At 40.0% G+C, this 12,236-nt stretch overlaps 1 gene segment (V, D, J or C); it reads right to left on the reverse strand.

Moving 5' to 3' along the window:
* Window positions 1–2,339: 2,339 nt before the first annotated feature.
* Window positions 2,340–2,832, reverse strand: LOC125168514 (immunoglobulin heavy variable 1-46-like). The segment is given in 2 exon segments: window positions 2,340–2,653; window positions 2,739–2,832. Coding segments are annotated over 2 exon segments (360 nt in total).
* Between the last annotated feature and the right edge of the window lie 9,404 nt (window positions 2,833–12,236).

Below are 12,236 nucleotides of genomic sequence, written 5' to 3' on the forward strand. Positions count from 1 at the left end.
GGTACTACATCTTTCTTTTTATGTCCAGTAGCATGATAAATTGTTCTGCAACCCCTCACTTTCAATCAACAGGTATCTCTAGGTCTCAAAGGAGTCTTTTACAGGCAGAATATACATGGATCTTGTTTTTTTAATCCATTCTGATACCCTGTGTCTTTTGACTGGACTTTTTAGTTCATTCACCTTCACAGTGATTACTGAAAGATATGATATCAGTGTAATTGTGTTATCATAATGTTTCTGTAAAGTAATTTTTTTCTGGAGATTTTCTGTGTTCCTTTCTAGTGTTTGTTGCTTTTGGTCTTTCTTTCCCACTCAAAGAGTCCCCTTTAGTATTTCTTGCAGGGTTGGATTAGGGGTCACAGACTCCTTTAGATTTTGTTTGTCTGGGAAGCTCTTTATCTCTCCTTCTTCTCAATGACAAAATTCCTGGATAAAGTATTCTTGCTTGCCTATTATTTTCCCATTCTCTTGCTGCTTTTAGGATTTTTCCTTTATTTCTGTATTATGTCAATTTTTTTTTTTTTTTATTTATTTTTGGGACAGAGAGAGACAGAGCATGAACGGGGGAGAGGCAGAGAGAGAGGGAGACACAGAATTGGAAACAGGCTCCAGGCTCCGAGCCATCAGCCCAGAGCCTGACGCGGGGCTCGAACTCACGGACCGCGAGATCGTGACCTGGCTGAAGTCGGACGCTTAACCGACTGCGCCACCCAGGCGCCCCGATGTCAATTTTCTATGATTTATCTTGGTAATGGCCTGCTCTTGTTGATTTTGATAGGAGTTCTCTGTGTCTTCTGGATTTGGATGTTCATTTCCTTCCTTGGGTTAGGGCAACTTTCAGCTACAATTTGCACAAGTATACCTTCTGTCCCTTTTTCCCTCTCTTCTTTTTGGACTCCTATGAAAGGAATTTTACTACACTGTACAGAGTGGCTGAGTTCTCTAAGTCTACATCCATTACCCAAGAAGTTAGTTTACCCTCTCTTTTCTGATTCCTTATTTTCTATAATTTTATCTTCTATATCACTTAGTCATTCCTCTGCTGCTTCCACCCATTATTATGTGCAGTAAGCATCATGTCTCTTTCATAGCATTTTTAAATTTCACCGTTGACCAGTTTTTATGTCTTTTATCTCTGTGGTATGCATATCCTTGATGTCTTCTATGCTGTTCTCAAGCCCATCCATTATCCTTACTATGGTTGTTTTAAGTTCTGTTTTAGGCCTATTCCTTATATCTGTTTTGATTAGATCCCTGGATATGATCCTTTCTTGTTCTCTCTTTGGGGATGGATTCCTCCATATTCTCATATTGTCTAGGTCTCTGTCTTCTTCTGTGTTTTAGAAAACCTGTTATGTTTTCAGCTTCTGAGAGTAATGGCTACATTAAGAAGAGTTCATATGCTGTGCGGAGACTGGCGCTTCAGGAAGGGTTTGTGGTGAGTGCTGTGTGCACTGTGTTCTTGCGTTTGGTGTCTTGGGAAGTGGGCATCACCCAATCCGTTAAGGTTATGAATAGAATAAAAATAAAAGTGAAGCAAATTCTCTCATTTTTACTTCTTGTGTGCCTGCTTGAGCTGTAACATTGACTTCCTCTTGCCCTTGGAGTGAAAGTTAAACCATCAGGTCCCCCGTTCTCAGACTTGACACTAGTTTGGAATCAGATGAGAATTACACCACTGACTTTACTGGATATCCAGCATGTGATAGTATATCATGGGACTTCTCAGCCTATTTAGTCATGTAAGCCAATGTGCTATGTGTTCTGTCCCTCAGGATTATCCTGACTAATACATGTAGATGCTTTTTCTCTTGTAGTTTCAAGTATTTGAAGAAAACTGTAACACATATAAAGTTCTGAGAAGCAAAGTGACATCAATGAGGTGTCATGGTGTTTGACTGGGACAAGAGCAGGGTGAGGATAACGAGGAGCTATGGGGTCCTGTGGCCCTAGATGCAAAGTGAGCGCTCCTGGAACTCCTGGAAATGTTCAGTTGATGTGCATCAGGATACGTGTAAACCATTGATATTTAGTACAAGGGTAACCAATTGTAAGAGACTCTATCTCTTGTTCATGTAATTATAGTTTTCCTGGTAAAGCAAACTTTGTAAACCAGACCCAAGTAGGTAAACACAGAATCATGTGTTCAGAGAGGCTTCCTGGGGGAAACTGCTGTATGGAGAGGAAGCCCCAGGCCATGGCACAAAACCTTCCAGCAACCCCTACCTGCACCTGCTCCTGGGAACACAAACAGAATGGTGCATAGTGTGCACCCCCTGGTGGTCCTGATCTTCTTCCACAGGGCAGTTTGTGACTGGGCTCTCACTGACAACCCCTCACTGTGTCCTTGCACAATAATACACGGCCGTGTCTGTAGACCTCAGACTGCTCAGCTCCATGTAGGCTGTGTTTGTGGATGTGTCTGCTGTCAGGGTGAGTCTTCCCTGGAACTTCTGTGCATAGCTTGTAGAACCATCTTCAGGGTCAATGCTTCCCATCCACTCAAACCCTTGTGCAGGAGCCTGTCGCACCCAGTACATATAGTAATCAGTGAAGGTGTATCCAGATGCTTTGCAGAAGATCTTCACTGATGCCTCAGGCTTCCTCACTTCAGCCCCAGATTGCACGAGCAAAACCTGGGAGTGCACACCTGTAGAGAGGGTAAAAGAGTGGATGAAACCAATGTTGACTGGTCCTGGTCCTCTCCTGTGTCCAGGGACTTGGGTGACCCTTACCTGTAGCCATTGCCACCAGGTAGAGGATTCTCCAGCTCCAGTCCATTGTGAGGGGATGTGTCTCAGGGTCTCCGGTAGAGGATGGCGTTGTACGGTGATGCTCTCGGGCACAGACACACCCATACTTAACCTGGTGCTCTTAGGACTATTTGCATAGTCATGAGACAGAGTATTTCATACACAGGACCAGAACCATCTGGATACAGTCCCAGAGACCGTGTACATTGGGACTCAGAGAGCACCAGTCTAATCCTTGTTTGAGGGCATGGGTCCTTGGCCAGGTTCCTGAACTGTGTGCAGACTGAGCTCCTGCCACTGAGTGATAAGACCTTACAGGAAATTCTCCCCATTGTGGACCAGTGTTGAATGAGGCAGAGGCCACCTGAGCCTGTTGTTGGCTCTGATATCTGATCGTCTTATTCCTGGATAAGCGTGACTCCAAACTGCTGCACAAAATGGGGTAATAAATGCATCCTGGTTTCCATCTCTTAGATGAAGATATCTAAAAGCCCTGGACTAGCAGCCTCTTCAAGTGTCTTCTCACTGCCTGAGTTCATTAAATGCTCTGATGGAACAGGATATTTAAACACCCTTTAGCATCCCTCATCTACTCATATTTTAGATTGCTTTCAGGAAAAGGAAACACTGGCTTCTGACAGGAAAGCCTTCCTCACCCCTTGTGCACCTACTCACCTGGGGTATCAGCCTGGTGCTGGGTAGTACTGAAAAGCCCTGCCGTCTAGGCCCGGCCCTGCAGGGAGGTTCCTGTCGAGACTCACAGGACATTTATTCCAGTGTCTCTACTCCAGCATTACATGGTGGAGGGGAGCAGAATATGCCACCCCAAATATGCCACTGGAATGAAACATGCTTGAGAAACAGCCAGTGCACCCAAAAATAAATAAACGTTGAAAAAAAAATTTAAAAAGGGGCGCCTGGCTGGCGCGGTCGGTTAAGCGTCCGACTTCAGCCAGGTCACGATCTTGCGGTCTGTGAGTTCGAGCCCCGCGTCAGGCTCTGGGCTGATGGCTCAGAGCCTGGATCCTGTTTCCGATTCTGTGTCTCCCTCTCTCTCTGCCCCTCCCCCGTTCATGCTCTGTATCTCTCTGTCCCAAAACTGTCCCAAAAATAAATAAACGTTGAGAAACAGCCAGTGCAGAGGCGCACTGACCATCCTTTGTTCCCTAAACAGAATATAAATCTCCTATGTGAAATACACCCTTTTTGTACCAGGAAGGGAGAACTGTCCTTAGCACCAGAAAAAGGAATTTAGGCCCCAGAATGCTGTGCAGAGAAACCTTAGTTCTTCACTATTGTAGTAACACTAAGCACATTAAAGCTCTCACTTTTTCCCCATTGAGGATGATATTAGTGTTGGGTCATTCATATATGGCTTTTATGATCTCGAGGTATGCTCCTTCTATCCCTACTTTCTTGAGGGTTTTAATCAAGAAAGGATGCTGTATTTTGTCGAATGCTTTCTCTTCATCTATGGAGAGGATCATATGGTTCTTGTCCTTTCTTTTATTGATGTGATGAATCACGTTAATTGTTATGCAGATATTGAACCAGCCCTGCATCCCAGGTATAAATCCCACTTGGTCTTGGTGTATAATTTTTTTAATGTATTGTAGGATCCGGTAGGCTAATATCTTGTTGAGGATTTTTGCATCCATGTTCATCAGGGAAATTGGTCTATAGTTCTCCTTTTTAGTGTGGTCTCTGTCTGCTTTTGGAATCAAGGTAATTCTGGCTTCAGAAAGAGTCTGGAAGTTTTCCTTCCGTTTCTATATTTTGGAACAGCTTCAAGAGAAGAGGTGTTAACCCTTCCTTAAATGTTTGGTAGATTCCCCTGGAAAGCCATCTGGCCCTGGACTCTTGTTTTTGACAGATTTTTGACTACTAATACTATTTCCTTACTGGTTATGTGTCTGTTCAAATTTTTATAGTTCTTCCTGTTTCAGTTTGGTAGTGTGTATGTTTCTAGGAATTTGCCCATTTCTTCCAGATTACCCATTTTATTGGCATATAATTGCTCATAATATTCTCTTACTATTTTTTTATTTCTGTTGTGTTGGTTGTGATCTGTCATTCTTGATTTTACTTATTTGCATCCTTTCCTTTTTCTTTTTGATCAAACTGGCTAGTGGTTTATCAATTGTGTTCATTCTTTCAAAGAACCTGCTTCCGGTTTCATTGATTTGGTCTACTGTTTTTTTGGTTTCGATAGCATTAATTTCTTTTGTAATCTTTATTATTTCCTGTCTTCTGCTGGTTTTGGGTTCTATTTGCTGTTCTTTTTCCAGCTCCTTAAGGTGTAAGGTTAGGTTGTGTATCTGAGATCTTTCTTCCTTCTTTAGGAAGGCCTGGAATGCTATATACTTTCATCTTATGACCACCTTTGCTGCGTCCCAGAGGTTTTGGGTTGTGGTGTTATCATTTTAATCGACTTCCATATACTTTTTAATTTCCTCTTAACTGCTTGCTTAGCCCATTCATTCTTTAGTAGGATGTTCTTTAGTCTCCAGGTATTTTTTAACTTTCCAAATTTTTTCTTGTGGTTGATTTCGAGTTTCATAGCATTGTGATCTGAAAATATGCACAGTATGATCTCGATCTTTTTGTACTTTTTGTACTTTTTACTTACTTAGGGCTGATTTGTGTCCCAGTATATGGTCTATTCTGGAGAATGTTGCATGTGCACTGGAGAAAATGCATATTCTGCTGCTTTAGGATGAAATGTTCTGAATATATCTGTTGAGTCCATCTGGTCCACTGTGTCATTCAAAGGCATTCTTTCCTTTTCGATTTTTTGTTGACATGATCTGTCCATTACTGTGAGTGGGGTGTTGAAGTCTCCTAATATTATGGTATTACTATCGGTGAGTTTCTTTATGTTTGTGATTAATTGATTTATATATTTGTGTGCTCTCCCATTTGGCGCATAAATGATTACGATTTTAGGTCTTCTTCATCTATAGACCCCTTGATCATGATATAATGCCCTTTTGCATCTCTTGATACCGTATTTTTAAGTCTAGATTGTCTGATATAAGTATGGGTACTCGGGCTTTCTTTTGTTGACCATTAGCATGATAGATGGTTCTCCATCCCTTTATGTTCAATCTGAAGGTGTCTTTAGGTCTAAAGTGGGTCTCTTGTGAACAGCATATAGATGGATCTTGTTTTCTTATCCATTCCGTTACCCTATGTCTTTTGATTGGGGCATTGAGTCCACTGAGGATTAGAGTGAGTACTGAAAGATATGAGTTTATTGCCATGATGATGCTTGTAGAGCTGGAGTTTCTGATGGTGTTCTCTGGTCCTTTCTAATCTTTCTTGCTTTTGATACACACACACACACACACACACACACACACACACACACACACACACATATATTTCATCTTTAGTCCCCTCAGAGAGTCCCCCTTAAAATTTTTTGCAGGGCTGGTTTAGTGGTCAAAAACTCTTTTAATTTTTGTTTGTCTGGGAAACATTGATCTCTCCTATTTTGAATGACAGCCTTCTTGGATAAAGAATTCTTGTTTGCATACTTTTCTGATTCAGCACACTGAATAGACTCCGCCACTGCTTTCTGGCCTGCCAAGATTCTGTGGATAGGTCTGCTGCAAACCTGATCTGTCTTCCCTTGTATGTTAGGGACTTTTTTTCCTTGCTGCTTTCATGATTCTCTCCTTGCCTGAGTATTTTGTGAATTTGACTATGATATGCCTTGTTGCTGGCCAGTTTTTGTTGAATCTAATGGGGGTCCTCTGTGCTTCCTGGATTTTGATGTCTGTGTCTTTCCCCATGTTAGGAAAGTTTTCTGCTATGATCGGCTCACATAACCCTTCTACCCCTATTTCTCTTTCTTACTCCTCTGGGAACCCTATGATTCTGATGTTCCTTTTTAATGAGTCACTGATTTCTCTAATTCTTAAATCATGCTCTTTTGCCTTAATCTCCCTCTTTTTTTCTGCTTCATTATTTTCTATAAGTTTGTCTTCTATATCGCTGCTTCTCTGTTCTGCCTCATCCATCCTTACCACACCTGCATCCATCCGTGATTGCAGTTCAGGTATAGCATTTTAAATTTCATTCTGGCTATTTTTTTTACTTCTTTTATCTCTTCAGAAAGGGATTCTAATCTATTTTTTACTCCAGCTAGTATTCTTATTATCGTGATTCTAAATTCTGGTTCAGACATCTTGCTTGTACCTGTGTTGGTTAAATCCCTGGCTGTCGTTTCTTCATGGTCGATCTTTTGGGGTGAATTCCTCCGTTTTGTCATTTTGAAGAGAGAAAAGGAATTAATGAAGTAGAAATATTGAAATCAAAGAGTAAAATTACAAAAATATTAAAATTAAATTTAAACATACACACACACAAATCTAATAATTAATGCTACATGCTAGGTGTATTTTTTTAGGGTGTTGAAATTGGTTTGACAGATTAGGGGAAAAACAGGGGGCAAAGTAAATCATTTGAGAATTTGAAAAAATGAATACACTGAAGTAGAGTAAAATGGGTAGATGGGAGTAAAATAGAATTTGAAAATAATATACACAAAAGTAAAGAATATAGTAAAAAAGATTAAAGAAAAATATTTTTAATAAAAATTAAAAATAAATATGAATTTTTTGTTCTGTATTTCATAAAAAAGTAAAGAAATGAAAAAGAATAAAGATAAAAGAAAAAAGAAATCATTTGATAATTTGAAAAAGTGAATATACTGTAGTAGACTAAAGTAAAATGATGGAAATAAAATTGAATTTGAAAAAATTTACATAAAACTAAAAAAACATAGTAATGACAATTAAATAAGATTATTTTGTAAATATGAAATTTATTGTCAAATAGGTTTCTATACAACACCCAATGCTCATCCCAACAGGTGCCCTCCTCAATACCCATCACCCACCCTCCCCTCCCTCCCACCCCCCATCAACCCTCAGTTTATTCAGTTTTTAAGAGTCTGTGATGGTTTGACTCCCTCCCTCTCTAACTTTTTTCTCCTTCCCCTTCCGCATGGTCTTCTGTCAAGTTTCTCAGGATCCAAATAAGAGTGAAAACATACGGTATCTGTCTTTCTCCATATGACTAATTTCACTCAGCACAACACTCTCCAGATCCATCCACGTTGCTACAAAAGGCCACATTTCATTCTTTCTGAATGTCAGGTAGTATTCCATTTTGAATAGATACCACAATTTCTTTATCCATTCATTAGTTGATGGACATTTAGACCCTTTCCATAATTTGACTATTGTTCAAAGTGCTGCTATAAACATTGGGGTACAAGTGCCCCTATGCATCAGCACTCCTTTATCCTTTGAGTAAATTCCTAGCAGTGCTATTGCTGGGTCATAGGGTAGACCTATTTTTAATTTTTTAGGAACATCCACGCTATTTTCCAGAATGGCTGCACCAGTTTGCATTCCCACCAACAGTGCAAGAGGGTTCCCGTTTCTCCACATCCTCTCCAGCATGTATAGTCTCCTGATTTGTTCATTTTAGCCACTCTGACTGGCGTGAGGTGGTATCTCAGTGTGGTTTTCATTTGTATTTCCCTGATGAGGAGCGACGTTGAGCATCTCCTCATGTGCCTGTTGGCCAATTGGATATCTTCTTTAGAGAAGTGTCTATTCATGTCTTCTGCCCATTTCATCACTGTATTATTTGTTTATCAGGTGTGGAGTTTGTTGAGTTCTTTATAGATTTTGGATACTAGCCCTTTGTCTGATATGTCATTTGCAAATATCTTTTCCCATTCCGTTGGCTGCCTTTTAATTTGGCTGATTGTTTCCTTTGCAGTGCAGCTTTTTATCTTCATGAAGTCCCAATAGTTCATTTTTGCTTCTTGATTACCTTGCCTCTGGAGATGTGTCAACTAAGAATTTGCTGTGGCTGAAGTCAGAGAGGTTATTTCCTGCTCTCTCCTCTAGGGTTTTGGTGGTTTCCTGTCTTACATTCAGGTCCTTTATCCGTTTTGAGTTTATTTTTGTGAATGGTGTAATAAAGTGGTCTAGATTAATTCTTCTGCATGTTGCTGTCCAGTTATCCCAGCACCATTTGTTAAAGAGACTGCCTTTTTTCCATTGGATATTCTTTCCTGCTTTGTCAAAGATGAGTTGGCCATACATTTGTGGGTCCAATTCCAGAGTCTCTATTCTATTCCATTGGTCTATGTGTCTGTTTCTGTGCCAATACCATGCTGTCTTGATGATGACAGCTTTGTAGTAGAGGCTAAAGTCTGGGATTGTGATGCCTCCCGCTTTGGTCTTCTTCTTCAATAGTTGGCTATTCTGGGTCTTTTGTGGTTCCATACAAGTTTTGGGATTGCTTGCTCTAGCTTCGAGAAGAATGCTGGTGCAATTTTGATTGGGATTGCAATTTCGATTGTGTAGACTGATTTGGGTAGTATTGACATTTTAACAATATTTTTCTTCCAATCCATGGGCATGGAATGTTTTTTCATTTCTTTGCATCTTCTTCAGTTTCCTTCATAAGCTTTCTATAGTTTTCAGCATACAGATCTTTTACATCTTTGGTTAGGTTTATTCTTAGGTATTTTATGAATCTTGGTGCAATTGTGAATGGGATCAGTTTCTTCATTGGTCTTTCTGTTGCTTCATTTTTAGTGTATAATAATGTAACTGATTTCTGTACATTGCTTTTGTATCTTGTGACTTTTCTGATTTCATGTATCAGTTCTAGCAGACTTTTGGTGGAGTCTATTGGGTTTTCCATGTGTAGTATCATGTCATCTGCAATAAGTGAAAGCTGACTTCATCTTTGCCAATTTTGATACCTTTGATTTCCTTTTGTTGTCTGATGGCTGATGCTAGAACTTCCAACACTATGGTAAACAACAGCAGTCAGAGTGAACATTCCTGTTGTGTTCCTGATCTCAGGTGGAAATATCTCAATTTTTCCCCATTGAGGATGATATTAGCTGTGGGGTTTCCATAAATGGCTTTTATGATGTTCAAGTGTGTTCCTTCTACCCCGAGTGTCTTGAGGGTTTTTATTAAGAAAGGATGCTGAATTTTGTCAAATGCTTTCTCTGCATCAGTTGACAAGATCCTAGGCTTCTTATCTTTTCTTTTATCAATGTGATGTATCACACTGATTGATTTGCGAATGTTGAACCAGGCCTGCAGCCCAGGAATGAACCCGTTGATCATGGTGAATAATTATTTTTATATGCTGTTGAATTCTATTTGCTAATATCTTATTGAGAATATTTGCATCCATATTCGTCAGGGATATTGGGCTGTAGTTGTCTTTGTTGTAGGGTCTTTGTCGGGTTTAGGAATCAAAGTAATACTGGCTTCATAGAATGAGTCTGGAAGTTTTCCTTCCCTTTCTATTTTTTGGAACAGCTTGAGAACTAGAGGTATTATCTCTGCTTTAAATGTCTGGTAGAATTCCCCAGGGAAACCATCTGGTCCTGGACTCTTTGTTGGGAGATTTTTAATGACTGATTCAATGTCTTCACTGGTTATGGGTCTGTTCAAATTTTCTGTTTCTTCCTGTTTGAGTTTTGGCCGTGTGTGGGTGCTTAGGAATTTGTCCATTTCTTCCAAGTTGTCCAGTTTGTTGGCATATAATTTTTCATAGTATTCCCTGATAATTGCTTGTATTTCTAAGGGTTTGGTTGTAACAATTCCATTTTCATTCATGAATTTATCTATTTTTATCTATCCCTTTTCTTATTGAGAAGGCTGGCTAGAGGTTTATCAATTTTGTTTATTTTTTCAAAAAACCAACTCTTGGTTTCATTGATCTGCTCCTCAGTTTTTTAGATTCTATATTGTTTATTTCTGCTCTGATCTTTATTATTTCTCTTCTTCTGCTGGGTTTAGGGTGTCCTTGCTGTTCTGCTTCTATTTCCTTTATGTGTGCTGTTAGATTTTGTATTTGGGATTTTTCTTGTTTCTTGAGATAGGATTGGATTACAATGTATTTTCCTCTCAGGACTGCCTTTGCTGCATCCCAAAGCATTTGGATTGTTGTATTTTCTTTTTTTTTTTAATGTTTATTTATTTTTGAGGGAGACAGCGGCAGAATGCGAGTGGGTTAGGGGCAGAGAGAGAGGGAGGCACAGAATCTGAAGCAGGCTCCAGACCCTGAGCTTTCAGCACAGACCCAGACGTGGGGCTTGGACTCATAAGCTGGGAAATTGTGACCTGAGCCGAAGTTGGAATCTCAACCGACTGAGCCACCTAGGCCCCCCTGGAGTGTTGTATTTTCATTTTCATTTGTTTCCATATATTTTTTAATTTCTTCTCTAATTGCCTGGGTGACCCATTCATTCTTTAGTAGGGTGTTCTTTAACCTCCATGCTTTTGGAATTGTTCCAGGCTTTTTCCTGTGGTTGATTTCAAGTTTCATAGCATTTTGGTCTGAAACTGTGCATGGTGTGATCTGAGTTCTTTTGTACTTAGGAAGGGCTGTTTTATGACCCAGTATGTGATCTATCTTGGAGAATGTTCCATGTGCACTCGAGAAGAAAGTATATTCTGTTGCTTTGGGATGCAGAGTTCTAAATATATCTGTTAAGTCCATCTGATCCAATGTATCATTCAGGGCCCTTGTTTCTTTATTGATCCTGTGTCTAGATGATCTATCCATTGTTTTATGTGGGGTGTTAAAGTCCCCTGCAGTGATCACATTCTTATAAATAAGGTTGCTTATGTTTGTAATTATTTTATATATTTGGGTGCTACCATATTTGGTGCATAGACATTTATAATTGTTAGCTAACATCAATAGCAAAAATCACAATTATAATCATAACAATAAACACATCACCTGATTAAAATTTGGGTCAAGCATGTAAATATCCATTTTGCTATTAAGGTTGAAAAAATGTCCATCCAGCATATGACTTGATGTTCATCATCACTAATCATCAGAGAATTCCACCCCCGAACCACTGAGATATCACCTCACACCTGTTAGTAAGGCTATTATAAAATAAGGCAAACACAACGAGAACATCTCAAGTGTTGCTGAGGATGTGGAGAAAAGGCAATCCTAGAGTTCACTTGATGGGAGTGCAACATAGTGTAGCTACTGTGGAAAACTGCAGTGAAATAACCCACTAAACTGAGTTCCTAATCTGCTCCCGTACAGTTGACTTCATGTCCAGCTGAGTGTGAGGAAGGTCTGGGCCTCATGTTCTGTGGAGAGGCAGGTGCAGAGACAGGTGCATCCAGTGGATGATTCCTTAACTCCTTCAGTAGAATGGACCCCAGGCTGACTGATTTGTAAGACTTGACTCAGTGTGCCTCCCCACTGGTTGTCTCTGGCTTCCTGAACTGGATGGAGAACAAAAGGAGTGAGGGGTAGAAACGACTCTTTTCTCTCAGGAACGTGTATATACTGAGAATCTTGAGAGAAAGTCATGAAGTTGATGAAGACGCTGTGGGGTTGTGACAACCACAAGGGTCTTTCCTCATGGTCTCTCTTCATGGGCATCAAAGAAAA

This window comes from Prionailurus viverrinus, chromosome B3, assembly GCF_022837055.1.
Source record: "Prionailurus viverrinus isolate Anna chromosome B3, UM_Priviv_1.0, whole genome shotgun sequence".
Classification (NCBI taxonomy): Eukaryota; Metazoa; Chordata; class Mammalia; order Carnivora; family Felidae; genus Prionailurus; species Prionailurus viverrinus.